Source organism: Centrocercus urophasianus, unplaced genomic scaffold, assembly GCF_019232065.1.
Source record: "Centrocercus urophasianus isolate 14NV4802_14NV808 unplaced genomic scaffold, USGS_Curo_1.0 seq_12, whole genome shotgun sequence".
Taxonomy (NCBI): domain Eukaryota; kingdom Metazoa; phylum Chordata; class Aves; order Galliformes; family Phasianidae; genus Centrocercus; species Centrocercus urophasianus.
The window spans coordinates 35689080-35713760 of NW_024884364.1; the positions used below are offsets into that span (position 1 = coordinate 35689080).

Below are 24681 nucleotides of genomic sequence, written 5' to 3' on the forward strand. Positions count from 1 at the left end.
ATATTTTTACAGAAAAATACCAGGTGTTTTATACATACTATATAAAAATGTTCATCTCCTAAGATAAACAATTCAGTTTAAAAGTCAGGTCACATAATAAGAAATTGAATTATTTCTACAGTCAACAGCAAAATCACAAAAGGACGCATCAATTACATTGAGCAGAACTAGGAGCAGAAGTCAAAAGTAAACAACACTAGTCTTAAGTTTTTCCTTTGTGTTAAATTATTATTAAAGAACCACTAAAATTTTTAATTAGGAAAGTTAGTACTAAGAGTGTTACAGGAAAAACACAGAATAATCAGTGTTCTCCAGAATCTTGGTTTTTTTTTTTTTTTTGACTCGATCTTTTTTATTTAAAAGAAAACAGGGACTACGTTATGACATCACTGTTCAGAAACTGCTACCTACATATTTTCCATTTGAAATGTCAAGAGACATTAATTCCTTTCAATAAAGAACTAAAAAGTGAACAGTGAACTTCAAAGACGATAATTTTTTTTTTTAACCAATTAAGAGTGATAAACAAATCAAGTGATAAATAAATCAAGTTGGCTATGTGTATACTACTGTGTATACTACTGTATAACTTAAGTGGTTGTTTAGCACTTCATTTTAATTTGCAGAAATTACTCTATAAAGTTTTAAAATATTTTTTAAAATGTCCTTAAAAATAAGTTTAAAAGATATCGCAACTTGACAGTTCACATAATTTTGCTTGCCTGAACATAAGAACAGAGTAAAAACAAGCTGCAAGAATGCCTGCAAAGCGTCAACAGACTGCAGCTCTGTCACAAGCAGACATCCTCTGCTTTTTATTTCATTCAAACAGCTGAAATTAAAAAGTAATTCAAGTAATTGTTTGTCTATTCCTCTTAAGACTAACAACCTATCAGCACATGTCAGTTTATGACTATGGCCTCAAATTTGGTGTCGTACAACAAATATGGACACATCTTCTATGGAGTATTTAAAGTTTTCAGGTGCATTATCCTAATATGTGTGTAACTGCATACATATACACACTGTACTCAAGTCAGTAGGGTTCTGGACACAGAAATATCCCATAGAGATCTTACAGTACAATTACAGTCTTGAATTACATAGATGCTAATAAATTTTAATTCTTATACTAGAAAAAATACTGGAATAAAAAAATTGAAAGAAAACAAAAAAACACACTTAGAACATTATTGCGTCTGAGTTTTGAAAGACAAGAGAAACAGCTACCATCACTTTCTTTCAAGTATCTGAAATACTCCTAGAGAAGTCAAGAAAATGATCAAGTTAAAACTAACCGTAAGAAATTAAGTCGCTCCTGTACTTCTTGCACATGACTGTATCTGCTTCCTGGTCTTACAGTTTGTGGATCATATTCACCATGCTCTGCAAATACAAAAATCTTATCAGACAACACATGCTAAGAAGACACGCAGACTCTGAAAGACAGAACATATTTGAAGACTTCATGGCCTGAACGCAATCAAAACCTAATGCATTTTCAGGAAGGAGTAATAAAGTCATTTTCAGAAACCTGCTAACAGTTAATATACATTCTAATTGAAAATGGGCACAGGAAAAGATTGCTGAGAATTATCAACAAATTCTTAAGGGCAGATGCATGTGCTCCTCATTCAGAATAATTAAAGTATTACAGAATAACTAAGAATCCGCATTCAACTTACATTTTACCCTGCTTAAACACATTTTCTTTGGGAAATGAGTCAATTAAAGTAAAAGCACACAATTCATATTATCCAGTTTTTTTGTTTTTTTCTTTTTTTTTTTTACATTTTTTTTCCTAAAGATGCTCTGGTTTCACTACAGAACATCTTTTCCATAGCTTGTTTTACACTGCTAGGGGCTTTGCTCCCCAGAGATAACCACAACTCCAGCTCTTTAATTCTTTTCTAAGTAGCTATATGCATGAGAACACACAGAAGAAGTAATTGTATGATGCTTACTTACTACAAAGCTTGCAAGGATAACAACAAATCACTGTGGATACTGACAAATTGAAAACAGAAGCTGCACAATGTGAAAATAATACATAAAACTTTTTATCTGCAATTTGTCAAATCTCAGAGTAATGTTTAGCAAACAGCTGTTTGCTTCATACAAACAAGTCTGTGTTTTGATTTTTTCCTTTATGGGAGCTGAAGGCTAGGTATCTCTCTACTTGTTAATATAATCACGTTCTTTAATTCCTCATACAAACTGAAGAGAACAACTACATCAAGGAGCCAGTTATATTTCCAAACATGAGTACCCTGATTGAGATTTACTGTTGAAATACTACTGCATACAGACGTTACCTTCAGAAGCAGAACTTAGATACATTACACCAATTCAAATTCAGAAAAAAATATTCCTTTTGTTCAGCAGCTCAGATAATAATTGCTAGTCGTATATTAGATATCAATGGACATCTGTACATTTTTAAATCCTTCAGAACAGGAAGCACTTTGTTACATATAAAAACAAAAAGACACCAAGTCTAACATCTGAAGTGCATCATATGTGTTTCAAAATAAACAGAAAGTAACTGTCATAAATAGAATACTACATACAATATACAAAAGGTACATTAAAAATGAAATAAAAGGGAAATCAGAAGATTTCCAGTACTTAAATGACAATGACTAAAAATGTGAAAACATTATGTCCACCTTCAAAACCCTAATGAAGTGAGCATAAATGAGTAATTACAGAAACCATGAAAAAACACAACAAAATAAAGCATATAAAACTAGCAAATAAAAAATATTCATTAGAAAAAAGAAATAATTAAGGCAATTAAGAAATTAAAGAACAACTATGGAAGTTGCAGAGAAATCAAAATTACCTGAAGTGCTAGCTAAACTATTCCTGTTGGAGGGGAGAATGAATGTCTGGGCTTTTTTTTTTTCCCCGATGAACGTAGGTTAATTCACAGAAAAGTGCCAAGTGTGGCAGGGATTGAAGAACTCAAGTATTAAAGATTGCCCCAAGCCAAGGTGCAAGTGCTTAAGAATATTGAAAAATGCTGAACTACAAAAAAAAAAAATAATTCAGTCTCTACAACTATCCTCCACTCTCAGCTTCTCTCTCAATTTGCTTTCTACACCACACACCTCACAGGGAGTCCAATCACAATCTCCTTACAAATTTTCTCCACATAGAAGAGCAAAGGAACAGCCAGTAAAACTACAGATCAAAAAAAATGTTTGAAAATTTAAATATAATTAGGCACAAACACATACGGATGATCACATAGTAAAATTTATATAAATAATTACGTTTCGTTCACACAGCTGGATTTTGTTTTTTCAATTTTTTCTTTTTTTAGAAAACAGAAGATGAAGAATTGGCTAGCAATTCATCCAACTTTTGAGAAGGTCTTTAACAAAAAGTCAAGATGGAACTGTGAGCTAAGATGTAACTCATCACTGAGCAAAAAAGCAGAAGAAATTGAGAAAAAAACAGAGGTGGCAAGTTTCACATCTTATGCTTCTATACAATGCTTAGAGTTCAACAGACCGAAACATGACCTAGAAAAAAGGTGAGCAGGAAAAGGAGGGCAATCAAGAAACTCAAAGAAGTATAAATGGAGAAAATCTAATCTATTGAAATAAATTAAATTATGTCAAGTCCTGGTGTTTGCAAAGTTTATGACAAACAAATTTCAAGTATTTAGAATTAAGATCTTCTATCATTCATATATCAACTCAGCGTCTGAACAGCGTTGTTTGTCACCAAGATAATACTAACCAGCGCAAAAGAAAACTGAAAGTGTCTACTTTAAGAAGAGGCAGAATAAGCAGAGACACATAAAATTAATGATATAACATATGGTTACTTAAAAAAAAACCCACAACAATGCCCTTTTTCAAGATAATAATACAGTACCAGTCACCTTAGCTCACAGAGGACTGTTGACTTCTCCCCAACTCTTCAGAGTTGGGGGAAGGAGCAAGTTCAGTATAAAGACAGCAGAAAAAGAATCACAGAACAGCCTGAGCTGGAAGGGACCTTAAAGATAATCCAGTTCCAACCATCCTGTCACAGGCAGGGAACAGCTCTCACTAGATCAGGCTGCCCAAAGCCCTGTCCAGTCTGGCCTTGAACATCTCCCTCTGAGGATGAGGCATTCATAGCTTACAGGAAAAAAGAAAAAAAAACCAATATTACTGTTGCTCTGTTTTTGCACTTTGTTGCAAATGGGAAGAAGTTCTGCAGCAGCTTCATCTCAATTTAATTGCTTTTTGAGTACATACCAGTTATACTCCACACATTTTTAATTCTTGCTGTGCTAGAGATAATTAAATTACTACTTCATTAAGAGTCACAGCGTGTGTGAAGAATGAGGTGGGTGGAGCAGGAAAATGGGATGTGCTGTTTGGCCGAAGAAAAAAAGACTGCAAAATACTAGCTTAAATTTTCTGCCAAAGTCGTTGACCATTTGATAGGTAAACGTTGTCAAAAATGACCTTTTCATTTCAGAGTTAAAAATTAAAGTTAATGGATGACAGTTCATTTTTGAATAACGTGTGTAAGCTATTTTTGGACAAACACAAAATTGCACTGGAATATAGTTGCTGATTACATTTCCTTCACAACTCTAAGTCTGAACCCTAGATTTTCATCGCTGGCCAAAGCCAAAGAAAATTGAGTTATCCACATAGTTAAGAGACAGAAACTCATTATAAATAGAACTGTTTTTACATCACTTTTGCATACCTTAACAGTTTACAGTAGTTATACAGAATAACATATATTGTATTCCACCTTCTCAGACAAGATTAAGCTTAAGACACTGTTGTTTGAGAATAAAGCACTTAGTAACATTTTAATACTAACTAGAACAATGTTATCATTAACAAAGTAACTCCGGTTAGGGTAAACTCTCCCTCACTGAACAGCAAAACATTGCTACTACGGTACACAGATTTAGCTTAAATGTTTTCATCGACCCGTACCAAGCTGAAGCTGTCTTCTTCACACTGCACCACTATTAAGACAAGTCTTCAGAGACTTATCTTAGGTATTCATATTGGGTACTCCAAAACTAAATCAATTGCAGAACTAAAGGGATGTAGGCATAGGAAAAGATACCCACACACAAATACACATTGCAGTATGCACATACCCTGTCTTCTCTGATCAGCACTAAATTCCTACAGAATATACTGTGTCACTTTTGAGATGCAACTGAAAGCCTGGTAGCACTCTATTCCAGAACAGAATGGTCCCTAGTTTCCGTTAGTGAAAGAATGAAATTTCCTTCTCTATTTCATTGGCTTTGTTTAATATAGAGTACTGCAGTACAGTATCAAAGGGAAGGTCCATATCCAACATTCTCATTTCTCTACTTCAATAGCTAGAAAGCTAGCTTCCTTCAAGGTTAAGAGGGTAAAATAGCGCAGGGTTGAGTCTATGCTGAAATACTTGCACAGTGTGCTGCCAAAGTATTGCTGTTAACGAATACAGGGAGAGCTAAACAGAAATTGAACCGTATGGTTAAAGAAAAACAAAACAAACAACAGAAGTGATTAAAGAACTTCTCAAAGGATTCTAAAAAATGCAAAACAGATGTGGTAGAAAATCCAAGATTATTATTAGGACTTTCCACAAAAATAACCACTCTAGCCTAAGTAGGGCAAGATCACCAGTCCACAGATAAACAAGAACAGTCACTTCCTGATAATTGGGATCATGAATAAAAACAGTTTCAAGTTTTTCTTGACCAGTCTGACAACACCCCAAAGGCCATCAAACTCACAAACGTTCTAAAACAAACAAATGAACAACGACGGTTACTTCATGAGGAGAATCTGCTTTCAACTTCATTTTCAACTGGAGCTCTCACACACTATTTTATGAGGCTAATTTTTTATTTAAAACTTACCTTTAGCATACTGCCTCATGCTTTCCATATAGGCAGACAGATTTTCCGCAACTAATGTCACTAGGGCATGATTGTGCTGAAGTTGATTGATTAAGTCATGTCGGTAAAACACATGGGGACTTCGCTGTGTTTGACTGAAATTAAAATACAAATGTTGTCAGAAAAGCACAGAGGATTTGGATGTAACAGTTCATAAATGTATTTAGGAAATCCATGCCTTTCATGCAAGTTTCAAGCTCTGATAAAGTATCTACAACATACAGAGTATTAATTCTCTGACAGTATTCTTTTTTCCTCTTCTGAAAACAATAGTAGTTTTACCAGTTATTAACAGTAGTTACTTAACAAGGATGGCACAGCTGCAGTATGTATAAAAAATATCAAAGCATCTGAGCAGATAAATATGCTGCAGTTTTAGAGTTCAAAACCACATGCTATGAACACTATCAAATTCTAGAGCATGGGACTAATCACCCCTGCAGAATAACCCTAGAACCTTAGCTCCTCCAGGGCACTCAGTATCATCTGCATGACTAACACCAATTTGCACAGTTCTCCCAAGAGAGAGAGAGAGGGGAAAAAAAGCAGCTATTTGTTGTACTGCTTTTCTGCTGACCCCATAAGCTGTCCAAGAATAAGTTAAACAAGGTTTCAGAACTATTCTTCTTTCCTTCAGCATTTAAAGTAGACTCCAGAATTAGCTGTCTAAATTACTGGTAGAACTAACACCTTCCTTGGATACTTAAGTCTACATACCACAATACCTACAACACTCCACAGTTATCACAACATCTTTTGAGAACAGTAGGGAAGGCAAGAGATTCCAGTCCCAGCTGTTACTGATTATGCATCTGAAAAACACATTTCACTGTAGATGCAACAACAGCTAAATTGATTCATCAGACCAAACAGCACTGTCAATCTGGGTTTAAAAGACAGAAGCAATTAGCAGATATCCAGCTATATTATCTGCTACCAAGAGAATTTGGCACGCGAAGCATAGAAGTCATCAAAAGATTAAGTTGCATAACATGCAGAGTTTTCCAGAATACTTTGAAAAAGGCAACAAATAGAAATTGTATTAAAAAGCTTAAGTGAAATGAAAGCACAAAAGGCAGAAAACATAAAGAACTTCATATACACAGAAAGAATATCCTTTGTTTTCTGTGCGAGAAGCTTCCAGTTATACTTCATTCCAGCTCTGTCAACTCCCTTTGCTCAGCATAAACTAGCAGTAAAACTAGCAGAAAACTGGATGCCTGTTTCAGTGGCTACCTGGGAGGTCAGCTCTAGACACGAAGGTGCATTTACAAAGGGCAACATTAAAAAAAGAACTCTGATACTTTGGGAAATGCATATGATGAAACCAAAGGAAAAAGCACAAACAAGTGAATATTTTGCTGAATCAAGCTACTGGCATACATACTCATGTACTCAAAATAATATGCATTTGTACCAATCTTATTAAACACAGCCATAGGAAAGCATGATCTGCAAAAGATAAGTAGATCTTCCAAGATGTATTTTTCGCTTCTCCTCGCTCCCCTCAATCACATGCACAAATAATAAATTTGGATACATGGATTACTTTGCTTAGCAACCAGTTCAAAAAGTTTAATTATAATAATTAGAGTTATGAGCTACAAGTGGTTGCACAGTATTTGTGAGGAACACGTATACTGCTAGTTTAGCCCACCTGCTAGGACAGAGTCCAAGGCAACGTGAAAAAAAGCTAATCTGACAAGATTTTTCAAGCTTGCTTTCTACAATTAAAACAAATTCACATGAAACTACAGAATTGTTCCTTAAGTATCTAAGGTTGGACTAATTGATGACGCTTCTTTGTGACATATCGCTTTACTATTAAGTTGATGAGCACTGAAAAATTGATGTTAACAACAAAACTGTCATCTTCTCACTGCTGTTCTCTTCAGTGGGTATTAAAAGAGAATGTATAGCAAGAAAAAATATTCATTTTGAAATGGATGCCAAAATACTTTGGAATTGCTAATAAGAGCATACAATAACTAAACTGCATCTTTATTTGCTAGAAAACTATTCACAACTATTCACAGAGTGACAAAGTCCCAAATACTTAATTTAAATGGATTTATTTTAAAACAGTAAGATTGTTTATCTGCACGTATAACTTGCTTAATGTAATACCGCACACAATCAGTTTTCAGAGTTGATGGATCTTCTATTAGACCAATACACACGACCAAACATTAAAAACAGATATTAGAAGTGTAAATAACAGGCTGAAAACAGCAAATTCTACTTTTGGGTTAAAAAAAAAACAACAAAACTTGAGACCAAATTGACTGTTGCCCTAATGCAGCCACAAAACTCCTTAATTCTTGCACAAGGTCCTACTAATATTCAGTTCATTCTTCTCAACAAGTAATTTTGGAGACTAATCTCATATTGCTAGGATAGATCCAGGTCAAACTAAGACTGGTTTACAAGAGACATTCCCCGTCATCCAACACAGAAAAATATGACAACTGTTTACACACTAAACATCAGTCTGCTGAGTAACGAAGTTGACTATTCCTTAATAGTAACAGGTATCCTACCACCAATGCAATAATTACTTTCTGATGTTACAGCAATTCTACTTAAGCTAAACTCCACAAAGAAATGCCGCGTGTTTTTGGAATTTAAATGTTGCCAAAGCAACTGTATAACCAGTTTGTCGCTCTGCTCAACTTCAAAATTTACTAGCAGCACTTCAATGATCCCTAAAAGAATCTCTACAATACCAATGGCATAAGGTAACTTATACTTATCTACGCAAACCATCTGCAGCCTTAGTTGTTTTGGAGTGACTTTCTACTAGTCAATAAATTGAAGAGTAGTACATGGATAACAGAATGAACATTGCATGCAGAAAGCTCAGTGAAATGATTCTGAGACAGACTGAAACATGTTTGTGACAATTATTTTCAACCCAAATTCTAAAAGGATGATAGAAATTAAAGTTCTAAGCTGCTAAATATTAGACTGCATGCATTAGAATTTCCAAACGGTATCAATGTTAAGAGTTATCAGAAAGTTCAGAGGACTGAAAAGTCATTAATTACTTCAAAAAGATGTTTTCACTCACTGTATTGTCTGAGTCACCATTGCAGTAACATCTGACTAAAGAATTCCCTCAAATGTATCTTGCTAATAAGGGCTTCTTCACAAGAAGAGATATATGTCCCTCAATTAAAAAACCTTTATTTCAAAGTTTGTTTTCCAACCACATATTTTCAAATTCTGCATAAGACTGATATTTTACTTTGTGAAGGTTTCCTTGAAATGTGACAAATGGACACATGATCTCACAAATGGACAGTAATCTAACTGCTTGACTTACAAGGAGCCTGAATTTTTACAGTAAAAAGAGAAATTAGGTTCTTCCCAAGATTAATTTGGAGCAGAAACTCAATTGGTGCTTTGAATGAGCTCTACTTCAGTAAATTAAAGCAAAGCTTCTTTGTTACAGCATCGCACCAAGAACTGCCTCACTTGAACAGGTTCCACAAGTAACCAGATAGCTACAATTCCCCTAGATCTTCAAGAACGTAACAGTTTAAGGACTCTAAGACACAAAAAAGCTGACTTACGTCCTAGTAAGTTGGTAACTTTGTGACCATGCTAGAAAAAATTCAAATGATCGTTAATGAAAAGCTGTAAAGGATTAGAATATCATGAAAGCAAGAAATACTGTAAACTAAATTAATAAAGAAGCCTTTAATAGCTAGAAAAGCAATGTTATCACAGGTCCTTTAAGTTAGTATCAGTAAAAAGTAGTGCTGGCTAAATTGAAGGTTTGGGGTTTTTTTCTTCCTTGATCTTTCTTGTAAGCAGACAATAATACTGTCTTGAATAATTTACCTGCTTACAAAAAATTAAAACAAAAGAATTATGCAACATTATTGACTCACGTGGCTATAAAAAGAATTCTCAATTTCAGTGGTGAGAGAGAATATAGTGTAATGAAACCCAGCTCCTACATATTATCAAGTCCAAACTTTTTTTTTTTTTTTAATTCACACACAAAATAATGTTTATTGTTTATACGTTGTGTACTAATTTCACTTTAGGCATAGAAGTCCATAAACAACACACCTACCATTCTAAAAATGAATAAAAGCGTGTTTGAGAAAAAAATGCTAGCTTTCTTACTAAACACTTTGTATTTGAATGCTGTCTATATATACATTAAAATAAACCCAAAAGCATCTTCAAATACAAATGATTTAACTCAAGTTCTCCCTACCTCCATAAAGAAAAAAAAAAGCCTGTAAAGAATTGATCATCTTTACCTTTTCAACTTACAAGGGACATAGAATTACAGAACTGCAGGGGCTGGAAGAGACAACTAGAGATCATGTAGCCCAGCTCCCCCTGCCAAAGCAGGCTCCCTAGAACAGGTTACACAGGTAGGCATCCAGGTGGTTTTGAATATCTCCAGAGAAGGAGACTCCACAACTTCTTCAGGCAGCCTGTTCCACTGCTCCATCACCCTTACTGTGAAGAAGTTCTTACACACATTTGGGCGGAACTTCCTATGCTTCAATTTGTTGATGTTTCCCCTTGCCCTGTCACCATGCACTGCTGAAGAGACAGTTCTGTACTTGCATTTCATTCTTACCTCAAGTTTTGTGGTGCTTCACCAAACAAACTGCAAATTTCTCTAATCTGTTTCAGTGCAGGAATGACCCATTTGTCATTTGTGCGAAGCTCTTCTATAAAACGATCTATCCACTGGATCTTTTGTGTATCTCGATCCTTAAAGAACAAGTGTTTGCAATTAAGTGCATCTCAAAAACCATAACCATCCCCCTACTTACCTGCTTCTAACACAAAATATGCACAGCTATGCAATACTATATTCAACTGAGCTCTGAAGCATACATTTGTAAGATAAACCAAACAGGACTGCATGCTAGAAAGATACTACCATGATACAGTATCTCTGCCTGCTATATCCACTCAAGCACTTGTATTTAAGAAAAAGTATAGCCAGATAGGATCAATGGTCTTAAATTAATTTTTCTTCTTCTTTCACTTATTTCTACTCATTGGTCAGACTAAATTGCTACAATATACCAAGAAACAATAAGGAGCTGTTTCTTAACTAAGAAAAAAAGATGTCAATGGCTGTTTAAAAAAAAAAAAACAACAAAAAGACAGTAGTAGTTTTCAGTGTCTGTTGCTAGGCCTTTTCTGGTATTAGGTAAGGCATGTAAGGACTTATTGAAAAGACAAGTTAGCATAAAAGTTTGGGGAATAGCAAATATAGAAGACATCTACCTCTCTAATTCAGAAGATGAATGGAGAGATGCTTCTCCTACTTACTTTGACTGGGTTCTTGGCAATTCACATATGGTTATTATAGTACATTGCCAATTGCTTTAGTAGTTGCACACAAGACAATCTCTATTTTACTCTCCAATTAAAGCCACAAGTGTGCTATTTAAAATACATTGTCACATTTTAAGAAATGCCTGAATATTCATTCTTTCATTTCATTATAAAGAACACTTTCATTAAATTATCAAATACCACAAACTTTCCACAGGGAGTAAAATGAAACTGTTAGTTAATGATTTCGCAACAAAATCTTACCACATCACCCACCTGTGAACAGCTGTAATCTAAGATTTTAATATGGGCACTAAGAGCCTGGTCCATGATATCAACTGGTACGTCATCACTGTGAGCCAAATTCCACAGAAGGTTCAGCACTTTGTGTGCCATCACGCCGTCCTTGTCATCTTCTGCGAGACGACGGATTAACTCGAGTAGCTTCTCACGCTGTTTTTTGCTTGCATTTGTCCAACTTGCCTAAAGAAAGATTTTACGCAGTATGAAAACCGCGCTTTTTAATTTCATACATTATAATCTGAACTGTAAATACGAAGCAGAAAATAAAAAGATGCAACTATATAAACAGCTGTCATATTTCTTTCGTTACAAATAATTGCAATATGTAAGTCAAAATTGAGCAGTTCTAGCACTTACAGATAAGATGTACTCAACTTTGAGACTTTAAGGATCTTTAAACAAACATCACAGATACGCCTGTAAAACTTAACAACAATACACCACTAACTAGTTCATTAGTAGGCAAAACAGACTGGACATAGCTACTTCTTGGAAGTGCAACCCATTTCCTGAATATAACCAAAACATGCATAGTTACCTTAAAACAATCGAACAAGTGATCAAGCTGTTCAGGAGAGAAATCCCAAGCTAATTTTGCAAGGAGGTCATGTACATTCTTTACAATGGCTTCATGTTTTCCTGCCTGTTGAGACAACAAAATCGATCAACATCTGTAACAATTAATATTAAGTACTAAGACATCCTCTTATTAAGTACTAACATATCCTCTATTGTTTTTACAAGAAGGCCATCTGTAGTGGCTAGCAAGAACGTCCAGTGCTGTGGGCAAACTGGTACTGACTTCACTGGAAATCACAGTATTTGGATTTATTTGGTACGTAAGTATTCAAGTGCACGCACTGCAAATGCGTATTTACTTTGTAAGAGGAATACTGCATCATCGCAGCATTCATTTTTAAATCATGACAGGATAGTAAAAGAAAGTTTGTAAGTGTATTTTAATTTACAAATAAACATTTTAACACAGTTTTTTCTTAAGTATTCAAAACCTGCTTTAACGTATTTCACTGAATTTAAGCTGTAAAACAATTTTTAGTATTTCTGAAATATTTCCTTTGTGCTAGCAGTTTCATCAACAACTTGTTAGAAGACAGCATTTTGAAATGAAGCAGAACCTTGTAACTTTATAAAATATAGCAACTGAACTACTACTGTCAAGGTGTTGAGTTATATACTTGGTAGCATTTTTTAATCAGTTTGTGTATCATCATTTTGACATTTAAGGAGGAAGAAAAAAATGGCTGACTTTTAACACAGTGTTAGTTTTCCTTCAGTTCCCAGTAGGATAAATGCATTCCATACTTTGGATCTGCACTCATGAAAAACAACTTTAGACCGTGTGAATCAATAGCTGATTTATTGTAGAAAAACTTCCTCTAAGCGGAGAATAAAAATTAAAAACATACATAGAAAAAAACAACCCTCTGATGCAATTAATCCAGTACAATATTAAAAATGGATGCATAAGCAGTTTTGAAAATCATTTAAAGCTCGCATCAGTGGTTCACTTAAAAACAGCAGAAAATAAACTAATACGCTCTGTCTTAGAAATCTTAATTGTGTGCCCTACATTTACCAAAAAAAGTTGTAACATTTATTTCTGTGTCAGATTAGGAGAAAGGGAATTACTAAACCAGTTGCAGCACTCAATTTTGAGATCATCTGCTTTTTTTTTTTTTCCCCCTCTTTCATCAGGCTACTTTGTGGATAGAAAGAAAAATGAACAGCATACAAAACTGGAAGAGCATGTCTAGATTGACATATGAAAGAAGTATCACTGAGCTGTATAACACAGGAGGAGATAAGGAATCCAGAGTGTGACCCTGTGAACTTGCTGTATGGAAACAGGGAAGCCTAAAGTTCTAGCTAAATACTTTGGAGTATCAGTAATGAAACTTTTATTCCTTGTCCAACTGGATGGATTCTTGCAGGGGCTGCAACTTCATGCCTGCCTTTAGATACATCAACATTATTCTTCAAATCCAATATATTTTGATTTTGAGTGCTGATTTTTTAAGACAATGGAAAACGCCAGTAAAACTTTTGCTGCCTTCTAAAGCCAGAAGTAGCATGCTTTTGTTACTTCTCATGAACTTTTTTTTTTTTAATTCTTATTGTATGCTGAGATTCTCAGAGCACTTCTATATCATTAATTGTATATTTGTACCTGCTCAACCTCTAAACCTAGGCAAAAACATAATGGCTCCAGTCTGAAAGCAGAACCACATCAGTACTGCACTGAGTCAGAGTTAAAATAGCCTGCCTGTTATATAAAGCTACCAAGTAAATCAACTCCTCACTACTGACTTTTGTGCTCCACCTGCTCTGAGAAGCACTTATTTAATAAGAACTTATAAACATGTACAGCAATGAAGAGGAAAAAAAAAAATCATTCCATATTAGCAGATTTATTCTTACCCCCTTATCTGATTTAATTCCATGGGCAAAGCCACGGTGAAAACATTTACCTGAATAAGGCCTACTGAATCCAAATTTCAATGGGAAAAAAAAAAAAAAAAAAAAGCTAGACAAACCTGCAAGTGCACCGTGGCAACTATCTAACAGAAAGCAAAAAAGGAATGAGCAGAGCACGCCAAGTATTTGAGGGCATGAAAGATTTATTCCTGAACTTATTTTGCAACTGCTGGAGTGTACTTCCCCTATCTTTCAAGGGTTGCAAAACATGTTCACACTCTTCTGGAACAACGTAAGCATGGCTTAAACTAGCTTATCCATACATCCCAAATTTCAGGGGCACTAAGCAATAATATTTAACTGCTTGGAAAATTTTTTCCAAATTTCAGTTACTTTTTCCTATAGCAGGTGAGGCTCTAATAAAGCTAATACAAGTCTACTAGTAGTATAATTACTTTTTTTAAGTCTTTCCTTCTGCCAAGATAGTTTGGAAACTTCTACAGACCACAAGCAAAAGCAAATAGTATGGTCATAGACCTTCATTCAAGTGATCCACATACTACTCTAAGCTACATTTTTTAATTTCCTGAATGACATTTGGGGATAACTATGGCAAAAAAAAAAGAAAAAGAAAAAAAAAAAAAAAGATCTCCTTGCCTGTACAGTTACTATAGAATCATAGAATCACCAAGGTTGGAAAAGACCTAAAAGATCACCCAGTCCAACAGTTCACCTATTCCCAATAGCTCCCACTAAACCATGTCCCTCAACACAACATCCAGCCTTTCCTTGAACACCCCCAGGGTCGGTGATTCCACCACCTCCCTGGGCAGTCCATTCCAGTGCCTGACCACCCTTTCTGAAAAGTAATACTTCCTCATGTCCAGCCTGAATCTCCCCTGTCGTAGCTTGAAACCATTCCCTCTGCTCCTATCACTAATGACACAAGAGGCCGACCCCCAGCTCACTACAACTCCCTTCAGGTAGTTATTGAGAGCAGTAAGGTCACCCCTGAGGCTCCTCTTCTCCAGACTGAACATTCCCAGCTCCTTCAGCTGCTCCTCATAAGCCCTGTGCTCCAGTCCCCTCACCAGCTTTGTTGCCTTTCTTTGAACCCACTCCAGGGCCTCAGTGTCTTTCTTACAGTGTGGGGCTGAAAACTGGACACAGTACTTGAGGTGTGGCCTCACCAGAGCTGAGCACAGTGGGACAATCCTTCCCTGTTCCTGCTGGCAACACCATTACTGATGCAAACCAGGATGCCTCTGGCCTTCTTGGCCACCCAGGCACACTGCTGGCTCATGTTCAGCCGAGCATCAATCAATACCCCAGATCCATTTCCTCTATGCAGTCTTCCAGCCACTCTCCCTCAAGCCTGTTGCATTGCCTGGGGTTGTGCAGGACCCAGCATTTGGTCTTGCTGAACCTCATCCCATTGACTTCAGCCCAGGTACCCAGCCTGAAACACCAGAAATCTGAAAAAAATCAACCCTTCACTATGTTACCTGGAGTACCAAGTAGTTTAAAAGTAACCTGAAAATGACATGCCTGAAAACAGGGACACCTGGGCAAATTCATTTAAGTCAAAGAGAAGAGTGTTCAGAAGAGCGTGAAGACAAGGAAAGAAGGGATATACTATCACTCAATTCCTGTATTAGCCCTCTGTCTTCAAACCAGGATGTAGCCTTCCTTCCTATAGTAGAAATGATATTAGGTCTTATACAATTATATTTAGAGCTTTACTATAAATATATCCTTGTTCACAAATAAGTTCACTGATGCTTATTGCTATCCTAAAACTACCCTTTATTTTCTGACTACTCAACATTTAATTATCATTTTGTCCTTTTAACTGCCCTTTATGTAAACTAACTTCACGCAGTACACACAACTAAGAAGTCCAGCCTCAATGATCATTTAAGTGAACAAGTAAATATTCCAAAATTTACAATTCTGGAAAAAACAAACAAACAAACAAAAAACCCACAAACAGAACAACCCAATTATTAGAACACAGATCAAAGAACTTGCTGTTAAACAAGATCTAGAACAACTGTTATTATAAGCCTTATTAAACAGTTCCCTTCACAGGGAAAAAGCTGTACAACTGTGGTGAATTTACAGAACAACACATATTCTTGATGTATTTTAAAACATTAAATCCTCATCTGTATATATATATACACACACACACACACACACACATATACATTTTTTCAATAACTTAGACTTTGCTCAAGCTTGAGGGTTTCTAAACACTTAATAACATTATAAAAAAAAAAAAAAAAAAAACACACCAAAAAACATTAAAACATATCATTTAGGGCATTATCCAAATGCCTCAATGAGAGGCACAGGGCATCAGCTACATCTCCAGCAAGCCTGATCCAGTGTTTGACCACCCTCATGGAAAAGAAGTTGATCCTAACATCCAGTCTGATGCAACTTTGAGCCACTCTCAAGCATCTTGTCACTAGATAACATGAGGGAAAGATGAGTACCTCTCTCCCCACTTGCCCTGCTCAGAAAAGGAGAGAACACTGAAGAACTCTGAGCCTTTACAAGTCCAGTGCCCTTAGCTTCTTCTCATAACACATGCCTTCCAGCTGTTTTATCAGCTTTGTTGCCTTCCTCTGGACACAGTTAAGTATCTTTTTTTTGTTGTTGTTTTTTGTTTTTTTTTTTTTTTTTGAACTATTGAGCTCAGAATTGCAAAAAACACTCCAAGTGGGGCTGCAGAAATGCAGAAGAACAGCATCATCCAGTAACGAACAATCATTTTCCCTAAACCTCCTCCTGCCATTAACACAATTTAAAAAGCTTTCCTTGCTCTCTAGAACATCACCAGCCAGACTTAACTCTGGTTGAGCTTTGGCCTTTGTTTTCTTCCTGCAAGTATAAATTGCAGCTCTGTAATCTTCCTGTGTGGCCTGACATTGATTAGAGAGATCATACATTTTCTTTAACTGCTTGAATTCCAAGTAGAGTCCTGTTTGCCAAGATGGTCTTCTGTCCCACTTACTTGACTTAATGGCATGTGGGACTGCCCGATCCTGTGCTTCTAAAAGGTAGCTCTTAAGTAACCAGCACTTGTGGACCTGAGCCATAAAAACTGATTCCTAGAGGACACAGCTCTTTGAAGACTTTACGTACATGCGCAGTTGATCTCCTTTACTGAACACATTTGAGAAGATAGAATCTGAGACAGAAAATCCCAAAAACAAACACTATTTGATTGCAGATTTTTCTTAAGTTTTGTCTAATACCAGTCATAAGAAGCACAAGTCATCTCAGTTCGTGACACAGAACAAGTTTACTCCTGCATCGGAGTGGACTACAGCTTAATACTTTACCTGTGCAGCCCAAATGTTGTCCAGATCCTGCAAAGTGAGGGCTTTTTCTTTGATGACAAAACGAAGAATCTTCTCTAACTTCTCTACATATTGAGGTTGATGAAGACTATCTCTCAACACAATTGATAAAATATTATTCTGCTGGATCCATTCCTGATTATAAAAAGAAAGTAGTGTCATCTCGAATTACTCAAGTGCTACTAATAATATTTAGGCTAAAAAGAAAAAGTTCAATCTGTTACATATTAATGTTTTTATACACAATGTTCCAATTGGGAAAAGCTATGAAGATGCAGTCAAGAAGGTGTTTATATCTAATTTTCTCTTAAAAAAAGAATCAGTGTTAATAATAATTGAATTAGAGGCAAATATTCAAGCAATATTTAAGTAGATGCATTTTTCCCAGTGGTGTAATTGCCTGAAAATAGCTTCATACACCAACTGAAGTAAAGCAGCATTCTAATGTCAGAAAACAAGTGTTGTATCAAATACAGTATCCTTGACTACAGAAGAAAAGCATTCAATCTAGTCTCATAAAATCCTGAAATCTAGATATTTTTACTTGAAAACAGAGGCCTTGTCTGAGATGACTAACTACAAGGAATGTGTGAAAAAATCATTTCCTTCTATTTATTGAAAAGGTCAAATTTTGCAATAATTTCTTTTTTTGCCAGCAGTTCTTCTGCAGATTACAGGCCAGTAACTAGCTACGATGTTGACCAATGGTGAAAAAATAACTTCAAGTTCCACGAAGTTTAAAGGAAGAATTAAATTCTTAACTTTATACACTCTCATTTTATTAGCTAGCCACATGCACACACAAGCGCAGAAAGATATCTGAAGTATTTGAATATTAAACAATCACAAAAGGGGATGTCTAGAGTTTCCTTTATCAAAGAATATGAATCAACATTTTATTTTTTACACATTTCAACTTCTGAAAAATGAAATGCAGGATGATTACTCAGAATTCTGACTAGAAAAAAAATTATTTGATGCACAACAGGTCTACATTCTTATTTCAACAAACATTTATTTAATGAATACCCATTTTTAGGTCTGGTGTCACTAAAGTTTCAAAAGATGAAACTGGTGTGATTCAGTTTTCTCATTTTCTTTTTAAACACTATATAGAAACCATGCTATTCAAGGATCTCTTCTTAATGCAGGATTTTTGTAGCACAGAAAATATTTAACACAAGTTTTGGAACAAATGCAGCAATTTTTAACAGAAAGACTACTACTTAAATGACTTATTACCATGATGTTTAGAATATTACATAGCAAAATTAGCAGTGTTCAGGACCCATTCTACAGTTAAAGCAATAAGGAGGAAGAAAGTCTCCTCAACGATTTATGGGGAAGAGAACTTACTGCCATTCTTTCAGCTGTAAGCCATTCTTCCTCTTCAGGATTACCATGCCGGTGAGTATAATATGATACACTGGATATTACTTTGTTAACTTCATTTAGTGCATTCATTTTACCATTGAAAGAAGAAATTTGTAATAACCTGTAAGACAAATCGAATGTAGTTAGTGTGAAACAAATATCAACAGCAGCATATCATATTAGGAGTAGCATCTTACCTAAGAATCATTTTTAACCTAAATATTTCTAAGTTTTTTACAGTTTCTTCTTGTCCTGGAACTCTTGAAGCTAAGTTCTTTAGAGATTTGATTATCATTGATAGAGCATCATTTTTGGCTTCATTCTTTGCTTCTTTTTTCAGTTCATCATCTGTTAGATTTTCTAAAAATTGTGGAACCATTTCTATAATTGGAAGGAAGTATTTCTTCACTGTATGCAATGTTAGAAATTCGTAACATTGTCCAAATGGCCTAAAAGGAAAGAAATAAAAAAAATCAATCAAAATGCCACAATTAATAGTTGTGTAATATTAAGATAGTAAGGAGCAATTAATTCTAGAAATTCAAGTCTGCTTATTAACACACAAAATTAAAGGGATCTATTTAAAAAATAAGATGTGGCAAGAGAGTGCTTCAACGAAACACTAATTTTTATGCTAACTTCATATTTTTATTTAACATAGTTCAACTTTCCCAAATATGTAAAACTTTCTTTAAAAACTTACTTGATGAGAGCTGCAATTATCTGAACATTCAGTGCTGATCCACTCATGAAGCGATCATGCAAGATCTGAAATCCATTTAATGTGCCAAATTTGTTGATAAGATCTACTAGCCAACCCTGCAATATAATAACCAAAGATTATCTGACATTTATAATTAACTATGTAGGATTTCTTTCAAGTATCTACTGATAATCATGTTACTTTAAAAAATGACTTATCACAGTAAGTTGCTAGAAAGTAACAGAATTGACAAGGAACTAGTTAATATAATTTAAATATTAAGTTTGAAGGAAATACTTAGAAATACTAACTTTCCCATTATCATAGAAAAGTACAAATGTTGTATATTAGTTACTCAAGGTAACTTATCAAATATCCAAGAATAAACATGTCCGTATTTCAGGTCTGGCTGCTAAATTTCTACAGAAAATAGGTCAATTTTGGTATTCTTTTCCAGTCCTAGATGTGATAGTGCTGCATAACAACACAGCAAAAACACAAATAACATTCTTATTTATAAGACCCAGCAATGCAAGGAAGACCAAGGACACAGTTCTTTATCTTCTGCTCTAACATATCAATAGCTAGCAGTACTACAAGAAAAAAAAAAAAAAAGAAAAAAAAAGAAAAGAAAAGAAAGAAAGCAAGCAACAAAATACAATTTAGTTAGCTCCTGAGTTTGTACCAATGCCACTTAAAACACAGTTCTAAAAAATCGAAACCCATGGCCTGAAACAGGTTACTAAACTGAATCGTCTGTTGAGAAAAACAAACAAAACAACAAAAAGCACAGCAAAACTATACTTGGGATCTATTAAAAAAAAAAATCCTACGTTATTATTACATAACCCTCTTCTTAAAATATGGCATCTAAAAAAATCACAGGGAATGAGAAGTTACCCAGCAAATAGAAACAAGCCTAACAACACAGAAGGAACGGCACCGCAAAAGTTATGCCACTTTATCACAAAAACACAATACAGTTCAATGGTGAACCAATGACTGACAGAGTTGTAAGGGCAAGCATACATCAAATAATGACTTATTGGGGGTCAAAACCAGCAAAATTTTTTTGGCGATACAAAAAAAAAATAACCCCACAAAAGTACTTCCCACCATGCCTCCCCCAGAAACACTTCCCTATGGCTACTGGATAGTTAGGTAACACTAGGTAAATGAATATATTCAGTTTAACAGTTCTGAAAAAGCTGTCATACCTTTGGTGAGCGTGGGTCAGGAGGACGTGCATAAAGTTCATCTTCAGCAAGCTGGACTCCTGCAGGAACTGTTTCAGAGGGACGTGTACCATTGTATAGATGGAATTTGCAGTGAGGATTTAAGGCCATGGCAAGAAGTTCAAGAAGGGGAAACCAGTCCTGGGACAGCTTGGCCACACAGAGTTCTACTAGTCGATGAGTGTTGTTAATAATACATCTCTATTAAGAAAAAACAACACACCAATACAGCAGGTGACTATTCCAATACAACCTATAAACTCTGTAAGCTAGCTGCAAATGGTTCAGAGCTGCCTAAGAGTTTTACAACACCGTACTTAAAACTTTGTACCTCTTCCAATAAAGGCTTTGAACAAACTTAATCTGAATTTAGCAAAAAATTAATTTAGAAAAAAGACTAAAATATTTTTGGTTATTTAAGACACTTAGGAATCACCAACTAACTAGCAACTTTTCCTTCTTTCAGCCATTTCTGTCACAGATTTTAATTTGTTTATCAAGATCTTCAACAGTTTCTCATACAGCACATGACCAGCTGTCCAAGAGATAGCTTTGAATATTAAAATAGCTGCCACAAATATCCAGAATTTAGTAGGCAGCTAAAGGCTTTTACTGAAAAAAGCAAGCCTTCTCATCCTAGCATGGACACAAAAATAAGTAGGTATCTAGACATCCATCCAAAGACAGCCCATTGAACAGTTTGCTCTACTGAACATACAAAGTTCAGTTTCTGCCAGCATCATCCCTTGTTTTATTTCCTTCCAAAAACAGCAGAGGCAATAATATGACGAAAGATTATTTTCCCTTCAAAAGCCACATATGGAAGAACTCTCCCACTTCTCTGTTGTGCTCATTTTTGAAAATGACATTCAATCTCTGCTGTTGCCTCAATGTCACAAACGCAGCCTCCGTTCTTGTTTTAAAATCACTTGCTTTTCAAAACAAACAAACAAAAAATCGACTTACATGGATTTCAAACTTCCAGCCACTCACTGCCTCATCAGTAAGGATTTTTGTGAAAGATATTGTCAACCCATCTCGAAAAAATCGCTGGCATGCTTCGCTTTTGACATCAAGGCCTATTTGAAAATAAAAAAGAAACAAACATTTACGATATATGTAATCTCATTAGCTGTCATTAGCATGCACTTACAAATACCGAAAGTAGTGATTTAGACAAAGATTTGGTGATTAAAGTTTCAGAATTATTTTTAAAAGGGACGCCTTGTATGAAGCTAAACTTACATAAGCTTAAACATATAAAATATATGGTAAATTAATATTCTAGTAAAGACATTCAACAACTTCACTCCTCTAGTTAGTTTTTCAGTTATTTTAAAACCAATAGTTCTTGTTGTGCTTGTAACATCAGAGGTATAATAGCAAAAGTAAGAACAGTCTTTGCTTTTTACACCTCCATAATACGTGTATTTCACAGAATCACAGCATGGCTGGCGGTGGTAGGAAGTTCTGGAGGTCACAGGGCCCAACCCCTGTTCCAGTGGGGACACACAGAGAACAGTGTCTAGGACCGTGTACAGCAAGCTTTTGAAGACCTCCAGTGAGGAGACCCCACAGCTTTTCTGGACACCCAGTGCCAGTGCTCTGTCATCTGCACAGAAGTCCTGCCTGGTGTTTAGACAGAGTGTCCTGTGTTCCAGTTAGCGGTGCCTCTTGTCCAGGCACTAGACACCACGGAAAAGCAGCTGGCTCAAGCTTCTTTGTACTTTCCCTTTGTACAAAGGGTCAAATACACATTGAAAACATTTCTCCAAGCCTTCTTCCCTTCAGCCTAAACAACCCAAATTCTCTCAGTCTCTCCTCACAGGAGAGGTGCTCCAGTCCCTTTATTATCTTGGTAGCCATCCACTGAGGTCTTTCCAGTATGTCCAGGTCTTTCTTGTACTGAAGGGCCCAGTACTCCAGGTGTGATCTCTGGGTTCTTGATGTACCAGTAAAATTCAGCGAGCAAAAAGGAGAAAGGGTAAGATCTGCTCAACTTCCCAGATGCAACTGATCTGCAGAATTAAACATTAATCTTTTTTTCTGCCACTGTCAACTGAAGTACAGTTTTCTGTAGTTCTGCTGCCAATATAACTTGATGAACCCAATATAACTAGATGCCAACACTGCCATAAATCTTTTCAATCCAATATGCACGAAATTTAAAATTAAGTACAAGTCCTCCATACTTTTCTTTTAGTTATTTAAAATGCTTAAGTTATTTAGAACTCAATATAAATCTGTATCTCCCTTTTAAAAGTTCAATTACAAAAAACAAAATAGGACTAACAGTCAACAGGAAAGCATATCCAATACGCATGAATACACACTGCAAACAAGAAAAGCCTCTGGGCACGTTAAAGAAAACTGACCTGCTCACAGTTTCTCTACAGAACAAGTTTAATGTACAATCAGGTAATTTTAGCATTCAATAAACCCACAGCACCAGATTCACAAGAATTGCTGTCTTTTTCTCCTCCACCACCCTTAACTTCTTAATACTTCCTGACAGTAAAGTTCTACTATTTTCAAAGGACTGATTTGGCTTATCAAATCAAAAGTTGTTCATGGTCACAAATAACTGTGCAACAGATGTTTTCAAGAGAAACTTCTGTGCTGCACGTTATTACATCCCACAAAGTCTTTCCAAACTCTTGTAACAGTGTTTGTCAGCCTATACGTTTATGGCGGGTGCAGATCTCAAGCAGCTTGAGTAAAGCAAGAATCTTTGGAGAGCCATGTTGAGACCTATGCCAGCACTCTCTTTTATCACTACCAGAGGTACACAACACACACTGTTAGCCAAGTATCAAAAATTCCACATTAACTTCCTATGCAACTCATAGTCTGGATGGCTGATATCCCTACTATGAAGTATAAAGAGCAACAATAAAAGGCCATAAACCACAACAACAAAATGACAAAAAGAGAACGCAAGAGATGGATACTGCCTCAAACTTTGGCATTTGCAAACAAAGAAACAAAACAAAGAACTTGACAAACTCAAGGGTGTAAACACTACAAATTCACCCTACACAAAGAAGAGGATAAGAAAAGCCACCCAACTCATTCAGTGTGGCCTAGAGGAAATGTTCCATTCAAATCTAACAATGAATTTAATTCTTGAACACAAATTTAAAGCATGCCCTCAAGTCAATTTAATGGTCCCTTGAGTACAAGTGCAGCACTCTTTCAAGCACCATCTCCTCCCACAGTGGGGGGCCAGCTTCAATCAGCAAGACTTTTCAAATCAGGTTCAAAGAACACTAAAATAGATTATGTTTCAAAAATGTATTGTCCTTTCTGTGTTTCAATGAAGTTGGAAAAAGAGGGAAGATGGAGAATCTCAGAACTTGTATGACTCCTAGATACACAGTCACCTTCTACCTCCTCTTACTGTGTTCCAAGCTCTTGAAATAACATATGGTACTCATGGAAGGAACCAGGGCTGGGTGTCTACAAGGACATGAGTATCAGGGTAACAGGAGTCTTAGAGACAGAGTAGAGTGGAAGAAGAAGCAATCAGCAATTCAAAGATACCAAGAAAAGAACCACTAGTTACATTAGTTACTTGCCATCTACTGTTTGAATCAGATTCAGTATTATCCCTAACTCAGAGGTAAGACCACAAGCAGCCTTTTTTGCCCATTCTTCAAATTCTGGAGACAGAGAAGGATAAGGTAGAAAACGGATGAGGAGTGCAAGCACGCAGCACCAGGCTAAGTATTTAGAGAAAGGTGGTGGAAATAGACGATGCAGAGAGAAAAAAGCAAGTATTACAAGGTGACGTGCAACATACAGTTATATAGAAACTGTAATTAGGGGGAACTGGAGGAGGAAAAGCTGGAGCATCAAAACCCCACGCACAGACACCCAGCTCCTCTCCAGTACACTGAACTAAATAACTTTGTAGCTGCAACCTCAGACCTAAGTTGGCTCCATGCATTGCCATGGCAACCTGAAGCTCCCCCTAGACCTGGAGTCTCAGACAGTGCAGCACACAAACCTTTC

General features: G+C 35.9%; 1 protein-coding gene across 2 annotated transcripts in view; it reads right to left on the reverse strand.

Moving 5' to 3' along the window:
• USP9X (ubiquitin specific peptidase 9 X-linked) overlaps positions 1–24681 on the reverse strand; it is a 99180-nt gene that overhangs the window by 43965 nt on the left and 30534 nt on the right. For both annotated transcript variants that reach the window (XM_042810945.1, XM_042810944.1), the window contains exons 5-15: positions 21634–21746; positions 20650–20868; positions 19433–19548; positions 18927–19178; positions 18712–18850; positions 17338–17490; positions 12087–12191; positions 11522–11728; positions 10533–10669; positions 5888–6021; positions 1299–1386 (exon numbers count right to left, since the gene is read on the reverse strand). In XM_042810945.1, coding sequence (XP_042666879.1) covers positions 1299–1386; positions 5888–6021; positions 10533–10669; positions 11522–11728; positions 12087–12191; positions 17338–17490; positions 18712–18850; positions 18927–19178; positions 19433–19548; positions 20650–20868; positions 21634–21746 — 1663 coding nt within the window. The remainder of the gene's footprint in view (positions 1–1298; positions 1387–5887; positions 6022–10532; positions 10670–11521; positions 11729–12086; positions 12192–17337; positions 17491–18711; positions 18851–18926; positions 19179–19432; positions 19549–20649; positions 20869–21633; positions 21747–24681) is intronic.